Source organism: Chlamydotis macqueenii, chromosome 11 (genome assembly GCF_036417535.1).
Source record: "Chlamydotis macqueenii isolate bChlMac1 chromosome 11, bChlMac1.mat, whole genome shotgun sequence".
NCBI classification, from domain to species: domain Eukaryota; kingdom Metazoa; phylum Chordata; class Aves; order Otidiformes; family Otididae; genus Chlamydotis; species Chlamydotis macqueenii.
This window is the reverse complement of record NC_141566.1, coordinates 11,536,801-11,563,856: the sequence shown is the minus strand read 5'-3', so window position 1 is coordinate 11,563,856 and position 27,056 is coordinate 11,536,801. Positions and strand designations below refer to the sequence as shown.

The 27,056-nt window shown below is 47.9% G+C and overlaps 1 protein-coding gene across 3 annotated transcripts in view; it reads left to right on the top strand.

The window, feature by feature from the left end:
* LOC104476614 (gamma-aminobutyric acid receptor subunit beta-4) overlaps window positions 1-27,056 on the top strand; it is an 80,288-nt gene that overhangs the window by 2,691 nt on the left and 50,541 nt on the right. For all 3 annotated transcript variants that reach the window (XM_086756367.1, XM_086756368.1, XM_086756366.1), the window contains exons 2-3: window positions 1,442-1,530; window positions 23,999-24,066. In XM_086756367.1, the coding sequence (XP_086612493.1) occupies window positions 1,442-1,530; window positions 23,999-24,066 (157 nt within the window). The remainder of the gene's footprint in view (window positions 1-1,441; window positions 1,531-23,998; window positions 24,067-27,056) is intronic.

The following is a 27,056-nucleotide window of genomic DNA, read 5'->3' as shown; positions in this document are numbered from 1 at the left end:
GGCAGGGAGGCCGTACATCCGCCGTACGGTCAGGAGCGCATGTCTGTCTGTCTGTCTCTCTGTGCGGACACACGGACATGTCAGCACAAACCCTGGTGTCCAGTGAGGCACGGGCCTGGCTGGCAGAGGTATTGCTGTGCTGCGGCTTTCCAGCTTGATTTGGATGGATGTGGGAGGCGGTGTTGACAGGGAGACATGCTGTTGTGGTGGGTGACTGCAAAGAGCAGCGGTTGTCACTGGCAGGGTCTCTATTCTCATGCAAAGCAGAGGACGAGGGTGGCACAGAGGCTGGGTATTCAGGCAGAGAACCTATACACCCCACAGCACTGAATAGGTTCAATATTTTTAGCATCCTCTGCTTTCTGGTTTCCCACCTTCAGTTTTGCTTTGGCTCTTGAGTTGTTTTTAGAGGGAGCTCCCTTCTTGCTGAAATGGCTGGAGAAGCTGGATCAGTGTTAGGGAGGATGGCTGACCTCCCTCTGTGGAAGTCAGAGGGTCCGGAGGGAAAGGATAGCTGCTCTGGCACACTGAGGGAAAGATGGGCTGTCCTTTCTTGTCTCTCTCACTTGATTTGCATTGCTAAGAAGTCACGGTGATGTTGAATGACAGAAGATGAATTTTTACATGCCAAAGATCAGCCGTATGTTGAGGCCAAAGGACAAAAGGAGGAGTGTTTTTCCCTTTACTTTAATAATATGAAGAAATATCTGGGTGCACTGAGAAGCAGAGGTTGCATGGGGATGTGTGACAGCGCAGGGTGCCTGCTGGGATGGGACTTGTGTAATGGGGACCTCAGTGTGGGACAGGTTCATGCTGTGTGGTGTGAGACCAGGAGCAAGCGCCCAGCATGGCAGGGGAAAGGGAACGAGCCCTGCAAGAGGGAGGTTGCAGCCACCCCGTGCATGCCTTGGTGGAACAGAAAGGACTATTTCTGCCTCTGTGTGTGTGTGCACCCACATATGGCAGGACAATGAGGTGTCCCGAGTGTGTGGGTTGGTGGCAAGAGAGAGTGTGTGTGGTGAGTGATGCCTGCATTGAGGGGTGCACCAGCCTGGCAAGATTGCTGGGATGCAGGCCCACACCAGGCAGGAGCACGGAGGGGATGGAATTTGGGATACCCAGGAGTTGGAGGAAGCTGCAGAAGAGGAGCCAAAATACCATCTGAGACTCCTGTGCCAGCCCCCAGGATGGCTTAGGACCCCTGGCAGTCCCGTGAGGCTCATGCACAGGTCGAGGGTCAAGAGTTGTACAAAAGAGAGAAAATATGATTGCAACAGGAAAGAAGGAGGCTCTGCCCATGGCTGGGGTGTCTGTAGCACACACAGGCACTTTGGTGCCTTGGGGCACAAGGGATGCTGTGGCGATGCTGCCTGGTCGGGATACCCACCCACGCGGCCGGTGACACACAGGATGATAAGGACTCTCTTATTTTGTCTTTCAGCCCATCCACTGGGAATATTTCTGTGGTGAAAGAGATTGTGGACAAACTGCTGAAGGGCTATGATGTCCGCCTCAGGCCTGACTTCGGAGGTATGGTGACAGTTGGTCATGGGGAGCAGAGCACAGGGGCCATCACATGTCTCTGCTGCCAACTTGGCTGCTTGCAGCATGCACCTACCTTGTGAAACCCACCCATCTGATGTCTCCTACCCTCCATTCTTTGCTAGCCCTCATCTCCTTCTTGCCTTCTCTCTCATGTTTCTTTCTTGCCTCCTCTCTCCCTCTCACTGGCTTCTTTCCTCCCACTATCACCAGTTTCTGCAGACATTTGGGTTGTCCATGGTGTGATGTTTCTGGGGACATTTTGCTGGGACAGAAACACTCTGCTTTTCCTCTACTCCAAACTTTGGTCCATCACAGACAACAGGTTATCCCTCCTCCACTTCTGTTCCCAATGCCAGATATTTTAGCTCTTTTCCAGGCCAGAGGATTTGGGGGTGATTGCTGGCAGGACTATTGGTTGGTCTGCCAGGCTGCATCCTCAACAACAGTATGGGATAAAATATTCCCTGGGGAGCTGGTGGCCTGGCTGCTGTTCAGTATGAGATGCAAGGATCTGCAATTCCTCTTTTGTATCCTGTGAGCAAAAGGGAGAATGGGAAGGGCCTTCTCTTTGTTGTTATGGTAGAGATTAAATATGACATAATCCTTAGGTACCGTCATAGTCCAGGGTACAGTTGAGGTCCATTTGTTGGAGAGGAGCAGGCAGTGGTGAACCACAGCTGACTGCACAGGGAGGGGGATTCTGAGGACTTCGGAGGCTTGGCTGTTTTCAGTCTTTTCTGGGCAATGCTATTTCCTCCTTACAAGGAGATGTATGGGATTGGGGCATCTTCAGCCTGCAGGAAGACAGGAACCACATCTAGATGTTCTTCTCCAGAGGACCACTGGGAAGCAGATTCATGCTTGTGCTCTTGATGGGGAGAGATGCTAGGGCCAAGTCTGTGGTAATACAAGGGAGGAGTTTTCTCCCAGAGGGCCTGATCCAGAGTTCCTTGAAGCTGGAGGTGGAGGAATATCCCTACTGATTTAATAAATTTTTAAAGTCACCCCAGTGTATCCCAGTTTTCCATGACCCCATGAATGAAACTGTCTCTCCCTGAAACCTCTGATTTCCCCACATCTCGTCCAAACTGGCCCTCATCCATTCACCGCCCCTTACCCTTCATCAGAGACTGCCTTCCCTCTCCATGCAACCGTCCCCACCGCCCTCCCCACCACGCTCTGCCCCAGGGTGGAGCAAGGGCTTTCAGCTGGCAGCACCAAGTACTGCTGGACTCTGGCCTCAGGGAGGGCCTTGGGATGGAGGAGATGCTCATCCCTCCATAGTGCTCAGAGCCATCTGGGAGGTGACTTCAGTGCAGTGGGGAACCACTTTGGAGGGGTTTGCAGTGCTCTGCAAGGAAACAGGGGTTCCCTCTCTTCTTTCTCTCCTTTGAACACAGGATATGTCTGGATTTTGTTCAAAGGCTCTATTTGGGAAACATTAAATGTCCCTATTAGCTGACCAGCCCCAGTCACAGGAGTTAGTGCAGTCACATTTTATGAGGGAGAGAACTGCAGAGATGACATAAAAACTGCAAGAAAACCATCTTGTAAGATATTGAGATGATTATGATACAGTAAAACCATAGGTGATCTGGCTCCGTGGAGGCACGGAGCAGAGGGGTGCAGCAGGGAGCCATGGAGCTGGAGGTCCAGCAGCCCAGGACAATTTCACAGCCTGTGTGCTCTGATGCCAGGTCCCTAGGGCACTCAGCCACCCTCCCATGACACAGACTACCCCTTCCTTCAGCCTGGGCAAGGCAGCACGGGGCTCCGTGCAGGAGCTGCTCACTCTGCTAGGTCCGTGCGGTGCGCTGGCGCGCTGGCTGGGCTCAGCAGGCACTGCATCCTTTCTTACTGTAAAATGGATGGTTTTGGGCAACTGTTGCATTTTATTTAATTTGACTCTGAATTCCCAAAGTACAAACTGCATTTTCCCTCACTCAAGCAGAGGAATAGAAAGATGATGGTAACCCTCTCTCCTGCACTTATCTCACTGTTGCCTTTCACCCTTTCTTGTCCTTCCCTTTGCTCGTGAGTGCAGGTGGCACCAGTGACCATGCTTTCGGTGCTCAGTGTGCGGGGTTGCCCTAACTCTTAGTATGTCTGGCCCCCTCCCCCTGAGGGTAAGCTTATAGCATTTACAGTTGAGGGCAGGGTTGGCTGAGAGGTGAGTCTAAAAGCTGAAGATCATTAGCATTACAAGCCCAGGGGAAAGGGGTGGAAGTTTCCTTGCTCCACTGCTGTCGCCGGAACTCACTAGTTCTCTGAGATTTTGGTCTAAGTCCATTGCTAGGAGAAATCCAGTGGGATCATGCCAGGATGTGTCTAACCCTTTATGGCGTCTAGTTCATGCATAGCCCTGCTGTGGAGAGGGTGACATTCCCTCCAATAAATTGTGTGCAGCTGGAAAAGGCACATTTTGTGCAGAGCCTCAAGGATGAGGGCATTGTGGGGCAGGAACGTCAGAGCAGCCAGTGCTGGGCAACCCAGAGGTGCGGGCAGAGAAAGGTCCTTCCCAGACAGATTCCCACATGAGAAATGCAACCCACAAAAGCAATAAACCAGGCTGCCCTCCCTTCGTCCCTTCTCTGATCTTTCCCTGCTTGCTTTCCCCATATCTTCCTCCTACAGAAGCGCTGTTTTCTTCTTGCCATCTTCCCCCCCACATCAGTGCCTGGGGGCAATTACCCCTGCACTGTCCCCACCCGCACAGCTCTGCAGGCAAGGTACCACCTCTGCATCCTGGGGTGCCTCCTCCATGTACCCACACGGTTGCTGCCGGCAGAGCAGGAGGGGGCTCAGGACCTTTGGATGTAGAGGCACTGGAAGAGCCTGTTCCCATGTGCCATTTGTGCTCCTTGCCATAGCAAGGCAGATCTTACCTCTCAACCTTTCTAAGAAAGCCAGTGCTGCCATGGCACAGCAGCCCTGGGCTGCCCTCCTTGTTCCAGCACCCCCACCATCCCCGGATGTGGTGCTTCAGCAGCTCCAAATACAACTCACAGCTCCCCAGTCCTCTTTTTTTTTGAGAGAGAAAGAGAACTCCGACTAATGCCAAAAGGAGGACAGGCCTGGTGGGGATTGCAGTTCACTTTTTAATTTTGAGATGCCTCGTTAGCTCTGGGCCGAGCTGAGTGCCTGAGAAGCATCAGCCACTCACTCTCCTCCCCTCTCCCCCACCCCCTTGGAAACCCATTAGGCCAATGAGCGGGTCGGCTCTCAGGGGTGATGCTCTGGCAATGAGTGTGATGTGCTCATCTGAGGAGCTGGGCTGAATGGGGGGACACATGGAAGAAAGGGGGAAAGTTGGAGCCATGTGGAGGTGATGGAAAAATCGGGGAGCAACTCCTTCAGAAAGCCATCCCAGCTCAGTGGGGGCAGCCCAAGGGGGTCAAGCATCAGGTGAGGTGAAGTGGAGGAGCTGGCGTTGAAGGGGCAACAGGTACATCGATCCTTGGGGTGCAGGTGATAAACCCTTCCAGCCTAGGGAGCCTTGAATAGTCCCCTCTTCTCTCTCAGCCACAGCTCCCCAAGCCCTAGAGTAGCACACCATGTTGGAGAGATGCGGGACAGTGGCAGGGTGGGACAGGTAGGGACCACAAAGCCCATTTTCATGGGCTGAGCAAGGAGATGGCCCGGCACTGAAAGGGCAATGGGTTGTTGCAAAGCAGGTCTAAGGGTTTTGTCCAGGATTGTGGTGGGGATCTGGAACAGCCTTTGGGGAGGGATTTGCAGGGTAGAAGGAAGATCCAGCCAGGGCTCTTGGTCTGCTGAAGAGGGAGATCTCTGTCCTGGTACTGCAAGATCAGCAACCATGCAGAGCAAGGTCTTTTGGCAGGGTATGCTGGGGAGCCCGCTCAGCTCTGCAGGAGCAGGGCAGCGTGTCTCACAGGGAGATCAAGTCACAAGTGGGTAACATCCAACTGGCCCTAGCCTGGGGGATGGAGTATGGGGGAAAATATTCAGTGGGTATATTGCGAGCACAATAATTACATGGCAGTAAGGCAAGCGGGATGCTCACAATTTAGGACTGGATAAGCAGGGGATGCTGCAGATCAGGTCTGGGAAGCATTGCAGGGCCATGGGTGGGGGAGAGAGGGAGCTTTCAGAGCAGCATCCTGGTTCTTATAAGTGCTCTTAGGCACTCACTTTCAGAAGCGTTAGTTCCATAGCAGGAAAAAAAAAAGAAAAAAAAGAAAGCAAATGAAGGCTGTATTGCCCCAGGGTAGAGAAGGCAATGAAGGAATGGCAGGAGGATCCCACTTGAGCTCAGTGACTCAGCTGCTCTCTGTTGGTGCAACATTTGCAGCCCAAAACTTAGCCAGAGTTTCAAGCAGATGGCTCTGCTTCCCAGAAGCGGATGGAAAGGAGACCTTTTATGGTTTTCCAGCATTATTTACAGAGCTTGTTAGCCAAAAGCAAGGTGAGAGCATTCTCTACTCCTTGCCCCTAGCCCACCTAGAGTGCAGAGTTCCTAGTGTTTCTCCTGAGTGGTGTGCACAGTGTCTGAAAATACCTAGTAAAAAAGGAATGACCAGGAAGCCCTCAGGATTACACAGTAATTACATGTTTTCATGCCTATGGATCCAGCAGCTCTCCCTGCCCCATTTTTAATTTAAACTTCCCTAAGGAGAATTAGCACTTAGGGGGTCTTGGACTGAAATGAGCCTGTGTTGTGCTCCTCATCTGCTCTGAGGCATGGACCTGGCTTCCCAGCTCTTATTGCTGTCACCCAGTCTCACCTCACCTTTGACACTCAAACCCTTCCTTAGCTGCAATATCATGGTCTCCCTCCTTTCTCTCCCCTGCCCCTCCTGCCCTCAGCTCCGCTTGTCTCCATCACACCTGCACCCTCTCAGGGACGCAGTCTGCCCTCACGTTCTGCTTGTTTCCCAGCCTTTCTTCTTCAAAGGCCACTCCAAATGCAGTGGACCTGGGGATGAAATCCTCATCCCTTCCCTTCGTAACAGCATCACTTGAAACCCAGAATTGTAAAAATAAATGATTGCTGGTGCATAAAGCATTGCAGTGAAGCATCGTCAGTAATTCAGGGCTCTGAAACCGGCAGGGCTGGCAGGCTGAGCGGCTATGTTGGCTGGCACGAATGCAGCAGGAGGCGGAGGGGGGCCTGAGCCCTGGCCCACCAGCCCCATGTGGCTGTGAAACAGCTGGTTTTAGTGCTCCTGTACTGGGAAGAATGGGAATTTGGTTTCTTACGTACATTCTAAAGGCTTCCTGAAAATGTCTGTGTTTTCCACTGCATATAAGGTTCAGCCACAGTGGTTATGTTTTTTTTCCATGCAGCTAGTTTGCTTTGACAAAAAGGGGGGAAATTTTAGGCAAAATGATCCAGAAATTTTTGAGAACAAGCCAAAGCACATACATGCTGAGTTTTTTCCTCGCCTAAAGCATTGGTGAAACTGGCAGCACCTCCAGCAGGACTGGCAGGACTGGTCCAGGTGTATGTGTAGCAGGAGGGTGCCCAGGGCCACCAGCGACCTGGGCTGGCACAAGCGCCATGGCCCCACCACCTCCGATGCCGGTGCAGCATCCCAGAGTGGTGGTGCTGCTGCAGAGGGGCCAGAGTGTGGGGCTGGGAAGGGAGCAGCCTGGCAGTGGGGTGGACGCTGGTCCTGGGCTGCCTGTCCCAGGGAGAGTAGGAACTGCAAACCTGCCTTTCCAGGGCTTAGTCCTCAGGTGTCCAGCTCTCTTCCTCTCCACTTCTGTAGCAAAAGTGTCTAAATCTCAGAGCAACCAGATTCAATTTTCCCTACGCTTCTGAGATGCCTTGAGCCAACTCTTATGCACGCTTTGGGGAAGGGAATTGAGACTTAGCAGGAAGGCACTCCTCCCACCAGGGCCATCTCCTTCACTGCTTGCACTTGCCCAAAGCTGGACACAGGGTTAACCTGAAATGCTGCACTTTACGGAGCTTTACGACAGCAGAAAATGTCACCCTTCCTTCACTATACCCCAGCAGAGCAGAGGAGCAGCTCTGGATTTGAAAGCAGAGGGGTGAATATGGATCAGACTGGGGAAAGGAATAAATTGAGGAAGGAGAGGTAGGAGCTGTCTGGAGAAGTCTGCAAACCCCAGTGTCACTTGAGGCCAAAGAAAAGGTGGATGTGCCACCAGGGCTGCCAGTAGTCCCACTTTCCTTCTGGAGAAAAGGGTGTTAAGAAAAGGATGTCCTTGGTCAGGAAAACTGGCTGCAGCTGTACAGCCCTCAGTTCCTTCCCCATTTATGTGACTTCTGGCTCCAGACCATGGGTCATATCCTCTCTAGGGCTAATCCAGAAGGAAGATGACAACCTCCTGCTGTTGTGTCTTACTTTATTAACTGAAGTGGCAGGAAACGAAAGGATCCAGTCCTTCTTGGGACATATGTGGATGTTAACACATTGCCACATGATGGAATTTCTATTTTTTTCACTTTGCTCTTTTTATAGGAAATACATGCTGTGAAAAGGACTTTGACGTTGTAAAGTCAGACATTCAGGACTTCAGAAAAGCCAGAACTGGGGTTTCTCCCTGGGTCTATATTTAGTCCCTTTGTGAGGGTGCATCAGGAGGCAAGGTCCAATAGCTGCTTCCTCCTGAACATCTCTACAGAGCACACAGATGCCATTTACACATCAAGCTGATCTTTTTGTTCCCTTCATTCAAGAGGGGGACAGGCTGGGAGCATGACAGTGGGGACCAGCTGAGGTGGTCCTGGCAGGTGGTTAGGACAGGCTGAGCCAGACTGGAGTGAGATACATGTCTGATGCAAAGGCTGGGACTGAGCAGGCAGAGACCATCTTGGACTCATGCTTTCTTGACTGCTCTATATTCAGACCTGCTCACAACAAAGAATTGGGTGTTTTTGTAACTGTTATCAAGCACATCAGTACAGCACGAACGTGTTCACACCTTCCCTCCGAGGAGTCAAACGTATGCCCTTCTGTGGGGTGCCCAGGCAAAACACTTGATTTTCCAGAATACTTAACAGCATTGTAGTCAGCACACCGCATGTTCAACGCACAGCTCCTATTGATTTCAGCTGCAGCTGTGAGTGCTCAGCCCCAGTGCCCCAAGAGAGAGACACACAGAGTTCATGAAAACCTGTGTGGTTTAGGTGACTTGTGTAGGAAGGAGCACGTAGGAACCCCTGTGACACATCCAGTCCTGGAGAACAGGACTCAGCTACATAAACATCTTTCTTTTCCTGGAGGCCTCTCTCTCACTCACTGCATGGCTATCAGCTTCTTCAGCAAATCACAGCAGGGACCCCACTGTCAGTGCTATCCTCCAGTATATAATCCTGCGTCATCCTCTAAGCAAATCCATCCTCTATCAAACAAGGAAAAGGAATGAACAAGGATCCTGTGGACTGTTTAATTAAGAACTGGCTCCGTAATATCCATTCAGCAGTGGGCATCTTTCCACCTAACTTTCATCCATTTTGTTTTCTCACGCACCTTTTTTTTGAGTGCAACCATATTTTAGAATATTAGACCAGTCCCTTCCTCCAGTGTGACAGAGATTGCAAACTTCTTGCTGCATGTTGAATATATTTGTGCATTCACCTGTGGCCCCAGAAGATCCTTATTACCCTCCTTCAGAGACAGGAGGCTCTGACACAGGGTGGTGGAGGGAGTTTTGGGTGATGTGATGAAGATGGGAATGAAGATGAGTTCCCCTGAGTCTCAGCCAAGAGTCAAATTGGACTTGGCTTTCTGAGCAATCTGTGTGCCTGCCCTAGAGCTCTGCTTGGTAGTACCAAGCATTGTTTTCCAGATTTGGTATCCAGGGGAGGACAAGAAGTCTTACTGTCTCCATTAAGCCAGTATACTTTCACAGGGACTGGAGATGTTGATTCTCATGTCTGTGCCAAAGTCCATGTTGGATAATTGCATCCAGTTGCCCTCCTCCTTCCTTTTCACCCTTAGCTGGTGCAGTCTTTCCCTGCAGCTCCACTCGGCCCCGACACAGCTGCTTTCCAGCGCTGCTGCAGCTAGTCCCTGGCAGTGCACGGTGGCTAGCGAGGGGTAGTGCACCGTGGCTAGTGAGGAGCTCTGAGATAGCTCTCTAAAAGAAAGATGTCATCATCATTTTAACAAAGCATTTATTCTGTGGATTTTCCCTCTTTTCTTAGTCATAGATTTTTTATGACTGAATACAATGCATCCAAGTTATTGATTAACAGAATAATTCCAATTCTTCTTAATTAATTAACTGATTAAAAGCAGATTGTTGTTTATAGCCAGTCTGGAGGATGTTTGCCATCTCACCTGAACCCATCTTCCTCCTTGACTAACATCTAGATAACACTCACCATTTCTGAGATTATTCCTGCTGGTAAACTTGCCCTCGAGGGACTGCCACTGAAAGCAAAATGTAAAAAGAGTGTAAAACCCATTAGTACAAGTCCTTTTGATTACTCAAAATATATTCTCACATCCCTAGAGCTATTAATCAGAACAGCTTTACATATCTGCATTGTTCATTTCCTAAGACTCCCAGTATCCCAGTTAGGCAGAAAAATATTTTTAACCCACACAGCATTAAATACAAAAGCCAAGGAATACGCTGTGGTTTTACAGCTACATGAAAGATAGACTGTGTGTGCATGTCACTTTTCTCACCTGTGTCTGGTTCAAAGAAAAGAAAGTTGGAGGCTACTAAAGTGTCAGGCTAAACTGATGTAAGATGGTTCTTCAGCAGTAGTGACAGCATTTGGTACGGAAGTTTGTAAGATCCATTCTTGCAGATAGCCTTTGGTGAGTTTTGCTAAGTGTCTATTTATAGCTTGATATTTTATGTGAAATATCATGCACTTGTTAAAACATGACTAGAAACATGGACAAGACAAATGATGTGCTTAATGATGGTGTAAAGCCCATTAAAGGAATTCATATCACATGTGCGAGAAAGAGAAATGTTGGATGGTGGAGCCCTATAGCATGAACAGTTTGGTCAAATAAACAGGTATTCTGGAGTTCCAGTGATTGATCCTGTTCCCATTAAACGGAAAGAAACTGAGCTCTTCTCACTCAGCCCTTCCTCCCAGGCTGTAGAAGCACCCATGTTTGCTTTGAGCAGGGAATGAATTTCAGGCTGGTTTGGGGAGCACTGATCATGCAGTTCCTATAGGCTATTCTCCTGATTTTGGCATTTATCCTTGGTTCTGTGTCAGAGCTAAAAACTCTTTTTCTTCTCTGATCTTTCCCCCCTCCCCTCCCTGTTCCTCCTGCTCTTTGCAGTCCTACAGGACCAGTGCTGTTAAGTAATTGTGCACTTATAGATGTCTGTGCTTCTGACAGGGGCAAGCCTCAGCCAAACCTACCATGGCTTGAATTTCCCTCCCCAGACCTCTGGACCTCTTAGTTCAAGTCTTAGGATGGCTCCGAGTACAGTTCTAGTTGGAAAAGAGCCTCTGTAAAAATTACATCTTGTTGTTCCGTATTTATTCTCCCTCAGTGGCTTCCATGTCAAATTTGCTCAGTTTACCAGTCAAAACAAGATATTTCTACCTGCCAGTTCTGCCAGCTCAGACTGGGCTCTGGAAATCAAGCTGTGCTCTCTCTTCTCTGGACATCATCACCATCCAGAAAGGATTCTCAAATCAGGGCTGAGCTGGATGTGATTTTGATTGTGCACGAATATAATTTGTTCTCCAATAATATTACGGGCTCTGTGTGACAGATAGCAGCAAGGCTCCTGTGCTGTACAAACATTGACTAACAAATCTTCCCCACTGCCTGTGGGATGGTGGGCCACTGCTGGGTCCATTTCACATCTAGGGGACACCAAGAGGGGGCAGCTTGCTGAGGATGACACAGAAAACCCGTGGCAGCACAAGGAATAGCACTGGGAAGTTCTGCTTACTGCTATTGCTCTTTATTGATGAGAGCAGACCTGAGCACCTTCAGTGCTCTGGTCCACTGCTTGGTCACCAAACCATGACCTTTCCTTCGACTGTGGTAGCCTGTGAAATCCCCAAAGGGAACAGGCAGGTGGGCTCACTTCTTGCTACAGAGAAACAGAGAGGGTATAGCCGTAGGAAGGGCTCTCACAGGCAGTGAGCATTATTTTTGTTCACAAATAGTTCCCCTTTTGGTGGGTGGAGCAAGAGGGCATTCTTCACCATCCTTTTCAGAAAAACTGAAATTTTGAAAATTTGATCATTGGCCAAATATTTTTTAAAATTATATGTGCCAGATAATATATTCAATGTATATGATCATGTCATATAGTAGAAAAAGTGGGAAGGGTGTCCTGGCTATTGCACTTGTTCCAACCTTCACTCTTTGTGTGCTTCTGTAATGAATCTTACCACAGGCTGTCAGCAAGGAGAAACACCAGAGCCTTCCCTGTCCCGGTCTGAGACTCCAATCTCTGAGCCTGCAGGTTCCTTTCAGACACTAAAAGCCACGGTGGGCTTTTATCTGCTACACAGACCAAGCACTACCAAGAGCAATGACCCAGAAGTAGTATGCCTTACTTGGTTCCTATGACAGTTATCATCTCGTGCTTGCATTTGCGACCAAGGCAATCCCAGCCTGCTGGAATATGAGAACACCAGACTGTCCCTTCCTCTTCCACAGGTCATAATGGCAGCTGTGCTGCAGAATCAGGATGTGTTTTCTGATTAGCAGATCTTCCCAAACATATCTCCTCAGCTACCACAGCAAGACAATCCACCTGCAGACTTCTCTCTTTAAGGAGGTTTGCGTTAGTGAGACCACACCACTTGACTCCTCCAGGTTGGGGGAAACTTTTGCCATGGGAAAGGCCAGGTTCGAGGGGTGCACCAGGTAGTTCAACAGGGGGAAGAAGGGGGATCCCCATTGCAGGTGTCAAAAATCTGAGTGTAACATCAAAGGCTGTCACACCAGGAGAGGAGGCCACCCAGGTCACAGGTGGGAGTTTACTGGTGGGACATGGTCACCTGAAGAAGGAAACCTCCTCCAGCTGGGGAGAAAGTCTGTGGAAAAGCCCAGTCTGCTGGCCTCTGGGGAAGGGTCTCAGCTTGGTAGGAAATTTTTGGAAGTGAGGAAAAGGGTAGGCTATGAGCGGAATTTTTCTTCTCTTTCTCCTTTCATAGCAAAAATAGAACATTCATCACAAGTTCCCCTGCATGTTTTTCTTCCCTATTGCACACTAGCTCCTTGCTAGTATTTGAAGCTAGAGTGAAAAAAAATTGATGAGTACTCAAGTTAATAATGCATGATTATTATGTTGATGAATTGCTGGAGATTAATATATATGTAAAAGCTCTGCAAGATTCGCTCATCCATGCATCCTGAGTGAAAGCAATTATTTTGGTGAACAACTGTCAGCTAGTTTTATCTCTTAATAAGAGGTGCTGGCGTAAAAGGTAACCTGGTAACTTTTGCCCTGCTGAATTTCAAGAAGACTTTTGCAAACCGATCATTACTGAAATGATGGAAACACTAGCACTAGAGGCCAATCTTTCAAAAGTGACCAACTTACAAACTTGAATTCTTCGTCCCACAAAATTCTTGCAATTCTCAGTCATCACTGAATTTTGTAAAATTTTCTCCATCTTGAGACTATGGAAAAAAAGCAGAACAACCTGAACTAGGCACATCCAAGAGACTCAGAAGATGAAAACATATAATCCCATGTATAGCATTTGGAAAGGGGGAGGCTTGTTTGTGTGTGTGCTTTGCTTGTCATGATTTCTAACCCAGGCTCAGGATTTGAATGTCAATATCATGATATTTTCAGGCCTGACTCACTCCTTTTTTTTCAATACTTGCACTGTAAATTCTCCTGACTGTCACTGAGCACAAGCTTTGGGCACCGTGAGACCCCAAGCTCTTGCTCCGAGCTGAACCAAAGGGCCGCATGCACTTCATAGTGTAAGCAGAGGACCAGGTGCGCAGTATGGGGAGGTGGTGGTGTTAGGTGCCTGAAGTCAGCATTAACAAAAACCCTAATAGCAGGCTGTATCAGGAAGGATAAGGTGGGCACCGGGAAAGGGCTTTATCTCCACAAAGGACTTGACAGAAATAACAAGAAAGGAGTGACCTTCTCTCCCTTTGAGATCCCAGCATTATGCTAGGGGATGAAGGACCATGTCCAGCACTGTCAAAAAATCATCTCATGGAGGTACGGCAAGGGGGCCACAAGCAGGGCTGTCCCCTGCTGCTCCTGGATGTCCCAGTCCAGATTTCGATATTTGTGCAAGTTTGGCATGTCCTGACCTGGCCATCTTGTTTCTTCTCTTTTTTTCCCCATATGCTTCACATGTCTGACTGGATTCAGTCCAGGAATTAGGTGCTGTGGTATCCTTTAAAGACAAGAGTCCATAAACAGTGATGAGTGTGACTAACTCATTAAAAATTGAAAACGGGGGAAAAAAGGAAAACACCTTCTTGTTGTCACTTTGATAAAAATGACAAGTCCAGATATTTTGTTGTTGTTACAAATACTTCCAAGATGGAGTAATGGATTTGATATGAATGGAGAAGCTTGTGTTAACCCATTTAAATTAATTTAGCTTGGCTCATTTTCAGCTAAGGGAATTAGATGGCTCAGGATTTGGTAATGTGTGAGAGTGTCTTCCCAGACAGGTCACATACTCCAGTACAGGCCAGGTCTGCAGTAGTTTGGGGGATGATATTTCCAGTGCACTAAGAGAGAGGCTCCTCCATGTAGCAGACATTTATTGGTAATGTGCCAGAAAAGCCTAGCGCTGAAAAGGTGGGTCAGGACCTTTGTGCCCTGCGTGGGCAGATGAGGAGTGAGACAGACTGATGGACAACACGGGAGAGGTTTCCACAGCTGCCAGCTGGTATGCAGGAAGAATGGCTAAATGGCCTCACCTGCGTGCCACCCTTGGCAGCCCCTCCTGAGGGATGTGGAGGGTCCTGTGGAGGGAGGGAGCTGGGTGGTTGGATCCTGTGGGATCCCAGCCAGTGCTGGGATGGGATGTCCCACATACAGCACCACCTCTGCACTGGGAGCATTTTGTCTGTGAGCAGGAGGATGCTGTTATCTTTTCCTCAGGTAGTTTACTGCACACCTACCTCCTGGGCTGCTTCAAGGAGTGTCATGGTGCTGTGAGGGTCCCAGCACTGGAGATTCAGCCCTAATCCTGCTTTAAAATTTGTGTGCATTTGTGGACCTTGTAGCACTGGAGTTCATGCAGGAATCCAGCATTTTGGGTTGTAAAGAGTGTTTTCTGGGCTGTGAGAGTGAATCTGGGAGTGAATCTGCTCTGAGACTAACCTGGTGAGCTGGAGATGAGGCAGGAGGGGGCAGCTGCTTGCACTGAGGATTGCGGTGAGCGTGATCCAGTGGAAAGCTGTAGGTACATGATTAAATACCCTGCTTCCTTTTGCACATTTACCTATGGGGTTCAAAATACTTACGGTCTGCATGCAATTCTTTCTGAAGGTCTGACCTCTTAAAAAGCAGGGTACCAGGCAGTGGGCTAGGAAATGAGGAGCAGCAGGATACCAAAGGCTTCTGAGCCTGCCCGAGCTGGGGAACAGTGGCTGTGGGAATGCAGAGAAGTGCCCAGGCTGGCTGGGAGGAGATGGAGCAAACATGAGCTCTGAGGGCTTGAGTAAAAGCAAAAGGGCTGGAATACTCCCGAGTCCCCCAGAGCTTCCAAGGCAGGCAGAACTGAGCCCCACAGCTGCACTGTCAGGGCCCACAGGGAAGATGCACTTGTGTGCAGGATCCTGACAGGGGTAGGAGGGAAGTCTTCTCAGGTGGAGAAACGTGGGGGTGGCTGATCAGTGTGGATATGATGCTTCACATTGCTGCTGGGGAAAAAAAATGCCTGGCTTGTGTTGACCTGCTGTCAGTCTGCAACACACGCTTGCTCAGGAAGCCCTCTTGCCCTCCTGCTTCTGCTCTTGGCAGAGAGTAAGAGCTGAAGGAATCTGAGATGCGCAATGCCTCTACTTTTCCCAGGATTAGCTTGGTGTAACCACAGGGAAATGCAATGTTTCATAGTGCCCAGCTCTGCAGAGAGGGATATAAAAGCAAAACACAAAGTGTGTGCCCTGCAGACTGCAAAGCCATGGAGCTGGTCTCTATGGGTGCCCTAGAGGATGCAGGGAGGAATGTCCCTGGGAAGGGAGAGCAGGTGACCAATTCTTGCTCTAGCAGCACAGTGCACCAGGAGGTCAGGGCATTGCCTTCATCTCCTGATGGTCAGATCTGGACCTGCCTTCTGCAAGAACCCTGCTCTGACAAAGAAACTGATGGCTGTGGCAGCCTTGCAAAGTAAACTGGCTATGATCTGAGCTGGGTGTTGCCTACTTCAAGGGGTGGATGGTAGTTGGGGGTTGGTTTGGTGCTCTTGGTAAAGTTACTCTTAAAAGGTTGATTGCTTGGGACCCACTGGTGGTGCCAGGTTGGTAATGATCAGGTCTGGTGAGGTGATGAGTTATGTGTCTGTAAATGAGAGCAAATATGCAGTTTGCAAACCTGGGAACTTATTTTCCCCTCAATTTGCTGTAACCTTATCAAGCATACATCACCCAGGCAAAAGAGATGCAGATAGAAGGCTTTGGAAAACTATCTTCTTCACTGAGGATGAAACAGCTTTAAGAATCTCTCTCCTGAATGTTGACCTAGGCCTCTCCCAGGAACTGATGGTATTCTGAGTAGTCAGTGATTTTTCTCCATGCTGAAAACGCTCTGTGTGTGTGTGTGTGTGTACAGGTGCTTTGCTGAACTGAGTCCATGAGTAGTAGAGATACTGTAAGGGTTGGCGTCTACTCTCTTGTTCTGATTTTAAGCCTTTACATTTGAGATCTTGTTTTTATTCAGCTTGGGTAGCTGTCTACCAGCATCTTTTAAAATCAACCTTGATTTAGCTTCCTCTGTAATCCCTCAATACCTCTGGGACAACCTTTACACTGTTTTTGCAGCCAGTTGATTGTTCTCTCTCACTTCCAAATTTCCATGGGATATTTGCAATATCCCACTCTAATACCTACTAATCCATTAAAAATACCCATGAGATAGATTAAGTAATCCACTGTGCCTCACAGATTGTGCTCCTTAGCTCTCTGCTTTCCCTAGAATATTCGCAGAATGAGTGCTACCTCTGCATTGGGAAAGCATTGGTTCTCCAAAAGGATCCCTCAGCACTGGCTCACAAAGAGGCACAGCTTGCTTGAGAAAAAGCTCTGTATCTATTCAAATCTACAGGGACAGCCTCATTTGACAACATGCCGGAACTGTGGCTGCCATTATCAAGGTTAACCTGTTTGTTTGCAAAGAGCATCACAGGATAGCAGTTCTTGAGTGGTCAGTTCTACCTGCTCTGCAAGCACTGTGTCTCTTGGCTCCTTGCTGAAGAATTGGCCTCATTGCTTGTTTGGACAAAATTCTGTCTCTTACAGGAGCCCTTGATCTTTTCAATGTTTCAGTATTCCAAAAGTCTGCTCAAGAGCTGTGCTATGGTTGTACCCTCCATTAGATGTTCCATCCAACATGTGTGCTATCCTTGATATTGCTATCTTGGTGAGAGCTTGCTCTAACTCTTCATTTCTCTTGGGAAGTCCCCAGTATTCCCCCTTCTTAAATGAACAGCTCAAACTCAGTCATCTGCCTGGATGAGGTGAAAAGCCCGCCTGTGAAGATGGCAGAATGGTACAGGCTGGAAATCCTCATTAGCCTCCTTGCACAGGGTGATGCTGTGTCTGGTCTGATGTGGATGGATGGAAAGCCTGGTAAGTTTAGGCACAATCTTTTTCTGTGCACAGACTCAGCAGCTTAAAAAGTGCCAAGCGCTCCCGAAAGAAGTATGGCAAAATATAAGAAACCTGTCAGGCGGAACTGTTTTCTGCCAGACCTACTTGGAAACTAGCTGCAATCTCCATGAGAATTAGGGGTGGTAGATACCCCTCCTGCCCCTGCAGAACAATGAATGCATGTGAAAGCAGCAGGCATTGACAGCCCCACATATTCTGGAGACCAGGACCCTGTATTTCAGCTTGAAAATACCATACTTGCTTCACATGAAGGAGATTCCTCAGGAGCAACGAGTCCCTCATTGTCTGTTCCTCCACAAACAAGAAGGAAATGTCATATTTTTTGATTTGCCATGAGACCATCTCTTTTTCTGTTAATGTGTAACAGGGGTAAAAAATGTAATGTCATGGTATGCTTTGCTCTGTTAAATCCAATGGATGTCATGGAGTGACCTGCTAAGAGTAGGGGGAGAGCTATCAGCCTCTGAGCATGTGTGATGTTCCTGGCTGTTATGCTGAGCCTGGCAAGCTTACTGTGCAGCATCGGCTGCAGGCTGGGGAGAGGTCATGGAAATAAGAGTGAAAAACCAAGTGGAAAAAGGGTTGGAGAGTGTTTAATGGGCATTTAAACCTAGACTTTTTGGAAAAGTTTAAATAGATTCTTAAGAGACCCTGCTGAACTCAGTGCTTCTAGATGTCACTGCAAATCAGAGATACTGGATAAAAGTGGTTCCCAAAACATTTCTGTTTTCATGATACATGGTCAAATTTTCTCACTCCTCAAGCAATATTAACACTTACTGAGTTTGTGCTTGATGTACCTAAGCTGAAAAAAATAAAAGGAACTGGAAAATTAGTGTTGGGAACCTTCTTTGTGATTTGGCTCCTGTAGTCTGCTGGGATGGCATCTTTTAGACATTCTACTATTAATTTCTATAGCAGAGCCTCAGTCTTGAGATCTGTGAGCACAGCTATTAGGCAGACAGCAATTTGTGTCACCAATCCTCCTGTATGCTGAAAACCCAGGAGCATTTCCATTCTCCCTGTCCTGGGGTGTGGGTATAGACTCCTTCACAGTGAATGTGAGTGTCCTGACAGTAGACTGGCCTCCGAGTTATCTTTTGGGTGGATTTAAAAAAACTATGGCTGAGGACTAATTAGTCCATCAGCTGAAAATAATTCAAGGATATCTGTTTTGGGAGGGACGGAGTGAGATTTCTTAAGAGACTGTGTGGCTGCATCCAGGCAGCAGCTCCTCAGCTAGTGACAACCCTTGTGCTGAATGTGCCATCGTCTGCACCTCTGATTACCTGGAGCTCTTGCCTTCTAACTAGCCATGTCTGTCAGCCCTTGTATAACCAACTCATCGCTGCATGTAGCAGTGACGTGGGTCGTGGTTTTAAGCTGTAAACACAGAGCCAGGGTGCCCTGAGGTTCAGTGCAGAGGCAGCGGCTTGGGCAAACCATTTTCTGCAGAAAGAGCTAGTAGATACTGAACAGTTTTCCCTTGTTCAGAAAAGCAGGGATAAGACTGAAGGAAATAGTCCTGGGAGTGAAATTACAGTCTATGTGCTGGTCATGCCTTTGGCAAGCCTGTGAATATCCTAACTGCTGATCCTGTTTGGTGTGGTGGTCACTGAAAATGCAAGTAAGGCACTGCAGTCCTGTAGCTACATGTATCAGTAAACCTAGTCCTCTCGATGCCTGCCTGTATCGCCCTGCATTTGCAGAAACAGTTCCCCCAGCCAGTGCAGGGCAACATTGTCTGGGATTTGCTGTTTCTGGGCTCTGATGCTGCTGCTGTCCTCCAGCGTCTGGAGTGCTGAGGATGAGGAGCAGAGTTTTGCATGGACAGAGTTTTTTGCCTGTTGGTATTTACCGTTGCAGAGTAAGGCACAGACCTGTCCTATACGTAGATTTAGTGGCTGAAGCCTCTAATTTTCTCTAGTTGGCTTTGTTTGCTCAGCAGAAGACCTTAAAGCAGCTTTCCTGCTGCTGCAGGGATCTCAGAGACTGGTGATGCCACAGGCAGGGTGCAAGCAGGGAGCGCTGGAGCTCATGCACAAAGCTGTCTTGAATAATTTTTCCACTTGTCCAGAAACAACAGTGCTGTACTCCCTCTTCCTGCACTGCGTGATGTACTCTAATGGCAAGACAGAGGCTGCCCCTTTAACATCTCTAACCTCCTAAACAACGTGAGCAGCCCCCAGGATGGGTCCAGTAGGTTTGGAGAGGCTGCTGTGGTTTTATGAAATGCTGCACATGGGAGGTTGCTTTTTCTTTTCTCTGTACTGGTGACACATCATCTTTGCTTCAGTGGCTTTACCATGCTTTAAAATAGAGATGTAGACAAATTGGCAAAAGGCCAGAGGAGAGCAGTGCTAATTGTCAGAGCTTTAGAAAACATGACCTCCGAGGAGAGGCTGAAGAAATCAGGTGCATTTAATCCAGGCAAAACAGTATTTGTGGGGGAGGGAGAGGGATGTCATGGTTTCTCCGTGCATAAAAGCTGTTGTTAAGGAAAGATGATGGATTTATTCTTTCACTATCATTAGGGAGCAATGATGAGCCAAAACTACACTTACACTGCAGAGAAGGTTTAGTTTGGATATTTAGGGAAGCCTTCAGTGCAGTGAAATGCAAGAAGAGATTGTCCAGGGGAGCTGTAGAATCTCTGACACTGGTGGTTTAAAGAAACTCTGGTCTGGTTCTATGAAAGATATGGGCTGTGCAACCCCCCAGAATCCCTGCTAGTGCTTTTGTTCCTGTAGTTTAGGCTAACGGGCAGGTTTGAGGCTGATACCTCTCCCTTAGCAACCGCAAGCCTTGGCTCTGCCAGCATTGCCAAGTCCACGTGGTCAGATATGCATGAACCAGACTCCTCAAAGCATTGACTGTAGTTCATAAAAATGGCGTGGCTTCAGTGGACAATAAAGTAAGCTCTGTTTATTTGCCCACTGTTCTTAAGTCTTTTTGGCTATGTCTGCATTGCAGTTGGAGATGTGACGGCAGAGAAACCCAAGCTTGCTCTTATCTTTCTTGGGTAGGAGTAAAGAGAGGGCAGCTTGGACCTTAGTACAGGGCAGTTGCCCAAGTAAGCACCCACTGTCTGGAGACTTATTACACTGAATTTTGTGCTATCATCTTCACGGCTCTCTGTAGCTGAGGTACTAGGCTGAGATCTGGAAGACATGTCCTGAGCCAGGCTGCCATCACCTCTGGCTGTAGCACAGGCAGACACAGGCTTGGGAACATGACCTTTCCTCTGCAGTCGTGCCATAGGAATTACCTCTGTAGCAACATGACTCTAAGTTCTGGGGCTTTTAAGCATTATAAAATAAAGTGTGAAATTAATAACTGGTTGCTGGGAAAATATTGCAGATTAGCACAACTTGTTCTCTACCTTGACTGTTTTTATATTTGACAAGTATCACTTGCAAAAAAAAAGGACAGGTTTTTTTATAACTCTTTTGTCTTCTTCCCTTCCAACTTCCCGAGCAGATTTTTCACAGGCATCAAACCACTTTCAGGACAAATTGTTGGTGTTTTCTCCAGTGCTGGTGAGAAACAGGGATGTGTGAGGGTGCTGTTCGCTGGTGAAAGTGGCAAAATTTCTCACATTCCCTCACTCATAATCTTGCCTACAAATTTTTTCTAGGCATAGTCTTTTTCTTTAAGGGGAAAAGGTCTATTCTTTTTGCACCCATTGGTAAGGCACAGATAAAAGCATAGACCTTTAGTATCAGGTTTGCTTCTTTTGCCTTGTCTCAGATCCACAAATGCAGTGTTCTGCCTTTTTGGACAAATTTACAGATGACATTATCGCATATTTTAAATACCCTACTTTTGTATCCCTCTTGCCTGAAGCTATTAACATTGGCAGAATTTATGTCCTTTGTTTGTTTTGTGTACTATTTACAGCCTGAATGTTTGACACCAGCTGGTCGTTTTTCGTTGGGCTGCAGTAAGAGGTAGGGCGTGCTTTTTCTGTTGGCTGTGTCCGTGCTCTTGCATACCTGTCCTGAGGAGACTGCGAGCCAGTCTTCACAACAGGGATGGAGAAGGTGAAATGGCTTCTCTGTGATCAAGCTAAGAGTGGGTCCAGTAAAGGCAGGACTTTGCATACCTTCATCTTTGTATGACAATCACACACTTCTGCCTGGGGGTAGATGGGCACACACCCCGGGGGTTGTGAGTGGGCAGTGGAGCCTCCCATTTGCCATGATAGATGGGGTGTAGAGGTCTTGGCAGTGCTCAAAGTGGCCAAGAGGAACATTGCTGACTGCGTACAGCAGCTGAACCCAGGCTGACGGGGAGCAGTGTGGCTCATCTCCACTCCAGTGTTCGTCTTGGAGCTGGGAGTTGGGAGGTCTGGATCTTATCCATGGCTCTGACACTGAGTCACTGCATGACCTCAAGCGCTCAGATACCATGGTGATGAACACAGCACAAATGTCTAGACAGATAGATTAGATTGAATAGAATCTGTATTTGACAAATATTTGTATATCACCACTGTCAGTGCTCCCCTGCTATAACCACCCAGCCTGCTGGTTTCAGTGGGTCTCCTACACAGCAAGGTGGGGAAGAACCACTTTTTGCACTGAGGAAGGAGGGAACACACAACCACAGTGGCACAAGTACCGGTGGTGGCAGACTGGAAGCAAAGCAGGCAGTAAGGCAACTCTTGGAGGAAACAACCATGCACAGCAGAAAGGCTCAGGAGTCGGCAGCTGGCTTGCCCCAAGCTCTGCTGCAGCCCTGTGCGTGGCCGCGTCTTTCCTCCTGTAACCAGTTAATCTGTAAGATCCTCAGGGCAGCAGTGACTTCCTCCTCCTGCAATGGCTTCTATCAAAATGCCCTGATTTGAGAACATAAGACAAACTATCAAAATGAAGCTTCTTAAAAGCTTTCCTGTGCCACTGTCATCTTCTGGAGGTTGCAGGAGAATCGTCTCTCCCCAGCGTGACTCTTGGTTATTTTCCTACCGGTTTCCCTTGTGAAAGATGAACCTAGCAGTACAGCAAAGATGTGGCTAGGAGTGTGTCTGTGTAGGGATTTTCAAAGGCTCTGCAAGGTCTCCTGTGCACCCCTGCCTCCGGCACCCCTGACTGAGCCAGAAGTGCTGGAGAAGAGCACTGCCACTTTAAGGAGATTTGCATAGCAGGGCTTAATTACAGTTGTTGATTCTGATGTTTTCAATGTTGTTCATATTCCATTAAAGGATAATGCCGCTTAATTTGCAGCAGAGGGTCTCGGTTAACAGTACACCCAATCACGAGGCAGCCCTAATGACACTACTTCCCTACTTCTGGTAACACATAATTAAAAAATCACTTCATTTCCAGTTGTGTGGTTCTCCCCTCTCCCCCAATCTCCTAATTACTTTCTAAGCCATTTCATTATTATCTGTAAATATTTAGCACTTAGATCTACTAATGAGTCCATGGAAGAGTTAATACCTTGAGTGGCATAACTGCTTGCCATTCCCTTTCCAGTACTGCATTGCAAGGAATCATTTTTCACCTCGCACATACGAAAAGAGGGGCTTTCCTTGAGGTAGGATTGGGTTTGTGCTCTGGCTTTGGGGCTGTGGGGATGACAGGAGAGGAGCAGCACTCAGAAACCCCATCTCAAGCTACGGGAGGTTTTTTTTTTCTCGTTTTGGTAGCAGATGTTTGTATCTCTGCAAATTATTCTATGTGGCTTAAATCCTCTGAAAGGGCTGTCCTGTCGCATGGCTGTGGGAGCTGCTAGTCAGAGGGGCTCAGGCAGAACTGGGTATGAGTTTGGATCTAGCTGGGATGCCCACACATCCAGAAGAATTGGCTGAAATGGCTGGTTTCTGCCCTGACTCTACAGGTTTGTGGGAAGTGGTAATACAGCTCTTGCTGCACTTGGCCAAGAGAGGGCAACAGGTCTGGCTGTAACTGCCCTTGTGTGGTATTTCTTCACAAGTTCCTCTTGCATGCCGCAGTCAGTGGCACTTACTGTGGTGTGCGGGTAGCTTGGTCATTGGGTACGGCAATATTTGAATTTCCCAGCAAACCTGTGCACCTGTGATGTCTACCACAGCTCTGTGGCTGCAGGCAAGAGGATGTAGGGTGACAGGTGACGTGTGCTCTGATGCCCACGGTAAAATGGGGAATCTGTTCTCTAATCCAAACGCTGCCCTTCTCTGAAAAGCCACTATACAAATACTGCTTTCTTACTTTATAGATCTGGTTCCTGTACTTGTCTGGTATCTTGGGTATTAAAATTCACTTGGGGTTTTCAGGCTGAGCATTCAGAGCTGACAGAGTGATGGAGGAGTGAGCTGGAGTATCATCTTCCCTGCCCATGTATTGTATGGGCTTGATTGCTATGGTCTTTGTATGGTCAATCAGTAACACCTTATGCAAGCCCACTGGGAGCCTAGTGATGGTCTCTGAAGGCATTATTTGGAATAACCAGAGATAATTGCATAACTAGGGGGTAATTAACTTCCAGGAATTAAAGAATCAAGCTTAGGCTGCACTGCTCCTAGGGGTGAGTCTGTAAGGCTGGGAGTCAGAGAAATCTACTCTTCTCTGATCATTTGAACATGACACTTGTAAATCCTTGATACTTGGGAAATGTAAGGCTGCTTCAAATCATATCCATGCATTTCTAGGCAATTCTTTAATAGCAGGTAAGGGAGGAGGGCTTCAGTATGGTCCTAACCCAGTCCATTTGTGTTTCAGGTAACCCTGTCACAGTGGGAATGAGCATCCATATCTCCAGCATTGACCAGATCTCTGAAGTCAACATGGTAAGTCTGGAAAGAAAGAAAGGAAAAAAAAAAAAAGCCTAACAAACTGTTCTTCTATTTTCTGGTTGAGATGTACCTCCAACACAATGGCTCCTTGGAGCCGCCTGAGATCTCAGGGTGCACTTCTGAAAAGCAGGGTAGTCACGCCCCTTCTTCCTTCACTTCCTACTCCAGACCTTCCCTGCAGCTAAGTTGCTGGAGGAAGAGTGACGTTTGTCTGGTACTGAGGAAGTATTTTTTTTTTCTTCTGCTTTGGACACAGAATTTTGATGAGTGATGAGAACTTTGATTTAAGGCAGAATTCTTCCTCACTAAAGCTTAAGGAATTCAAGGATGATTTCTCCACATGTAGGGTGATGAAAAAGAAAATCAAACACTTAACTGGGCCATAGGAAATGAGAGGGGCTCAAATGTCTTTCTCAGCATACTGCTTTCAGGCTGATCTTTGCTCCTTCCACTCAATGAGGGGCCTGTGTCACTGGGTAAATTCTAGTAGGGTTAGTGAGTGTCTGTATCGGCACACTGAAGTATCCCTGGTGCTACCTGTAAACATGTGGACAGAGGATCTCTCCTGGCATCTCTGGAGCTAGTGGCATCTTACCCAGAGTAGATTCTCATCTCTTATATTTCTGTGCTGGTTGCACAGCCACCTCTCTAAGCCTTTAATGTTTATGCCTTAAAACAGTAGATGTGAATTGTATTTTTTTGGTTGACAAAAAGGCAGTGGTGGCTTTACAGTCAGCCCATGCCTGCCAAGTTGAAAAACTGTCAGTGGCTTTTCATGTTTGCTGGTGGTAATTTGGCATTTCTTTGGAGGTCTGTACTGGAAAGGGAGGCATCTAATGGAAATCTGGTTTTGGGTGGCATTGCTAGACCAGAGCTTTTCATAACACTGAGAAGAAAAAAATTATCTGCTCAGATAGCAATGGTTTGGAGTGAAATTTGTTAATTATTTTCATCATAGTTTGGGTACACATCCAGGCCTGTGCTATCTGTCTCCCAGAAGCCCTTAGCACCCAGCAGAGGACACGGATTGTGCTGATCATTGCCTAACTTTGCCTTCCTCCCTCCTGCCCAGAGGCTTTTGCACCAAACTCCTCTCCTTTCCAAGAGGCTGAGTGGAGTGGAAGGCTGGTGGGGACCTCCTGGCAGAAGCTGTCCTGTTCCTTGGTTCCTGACCTATGCAGGAGAATCCTAGGCCAGTGTAAAGCTCTTGCTGTTCAAGTCAATTAAAAACTTGGTTTCCCAATGCTCCTGTCCTATTTATCTGCTTCTGGACTCTCCTGCCCTGTTTCTCTGGCCCACCAGTTATTCTTCTGTTGCATGGCGGGAGGAGGGGAGGTGAGACAATCTGACTAGTCATTTTGGTTTCCAAACTGCTTGGAAATCCTGAACACATATGTTAATACGACCCAGGGTGAAGGGACAACCATGAACCTTCATGTTCTCAGATGAAACAATTTCTTTTGCAGACTCTCTGCTATCATCCCACTATTACTGTAATTATCTGCATGGCATGTTACACCTCAGTCTAGTAACAAAGGCACTGGACAGTGTGTAGAGTCAGAAATTCAGGTACAGTCCTATGTTCCCATTGCATTGGGTAGCTGCGCTTGAGGTTAGGCTCAACTTAGAAGAGCCAGATGGCTTAACCTAGTTCCATGTATCTTGTCTGTCAGGGCAGAGCTCAACTTTGCATCATCTCCTCCTCCGGTTTCAACTTGGACCTGAATTTTCCTATGTGGTGAACCAGCTGTCACTCTCCCTACTAGAGCCAGCATCAAAAATTTGGGGTCTGGACCTGTACCTTAAGACCCCAGCTTGCGCAAACATAACTGGGAGGGAGTGAGGGATTTGATTCTGAGCTTACCTGTAACAACTGCTCTGATCCTCCTCTGTAGACCTGAGAAGATAGCTGAGCACTGCAGAGGCTGGAGATCTGTCCATGAACTATAAAGGCTGATTGAGTGCTTTGTCATACACCTGTTGTGAGCAGCTGTGGTCAGGCATGCTGCGTTCTAGGCTAGTAGCCATTCTTTTAGCAACACTTTTCAACCCCTGCCATGTGAATGCGATGCATTCCCATGTCCAGTGAACACGTGCTTCCCTCCACTGCAGGATGGCAGGGGCAAATGTGTATGCTCGGGGCTGGAGAGAAACAGCAGCAGTAATATCTCTGTGGGGTGCATGGGAGAGCAGGTTTCCTGGCATGGACCTTCACCCACATGCTGCTCTGGATCTTTCAGAATTTGGGCAGCACCGTTGATGGACATTGAGTGTTTTGATGACTGTGGCACGACTGTAATCAGGCTGGGCACCAGGCACTGTCTGTGCCACGCTCCTGTTGATACTGTGAAGGCATGTCACTTCTAGGCTTTCAATTATCCCTCCTGCTCTCTGTTTAACTTGACAATCATAGAATCATAGAATCATAGAATGGTTAGGGTTGGAAGGGACCTTCAAAGGTCATCTAGTCCAACACCCCTGCAAGGAGCAGGGACATCCCTGATTAGATCAGGTACATCCCTGACTAGATCAGGTTGCTCAGAGCCTCATCCAGCCTGGCCTTGAACGTTTCCAGGGATGGGGCCTCCACCACCTTTCTGGGCAACCTGTTCTAGTGTTCTATAACTCGCATCGTAAAAAATTTTTTCCTAATTTCCAATCTAAATCTACCGCCCTCTATTTTAAAACCATTACCCCTCGTCCTATTGCAACAGGCCCTACTAAACAGCCTTTCCCCATCTTTCTTGTAGGCCCCCTTGAGGACAAGTATAATCTTCTGCCCATCCTCCCTACATATGTTGGGTGCAGAGAGAGGAATGGGGGACAAAGTTGCTACATGTAAGAACCTACTCAAGATCAAGATCTATAAGCACCATGGTGAGGCAGCTTCAAAAATGGGTTAAAAAAACCAAAATTGTCTTGAAGAACAAACATTTAGGGAGCAGAAAAGTTCTCATGTGATGTAAGTTTCCAGGCTGAAGGGA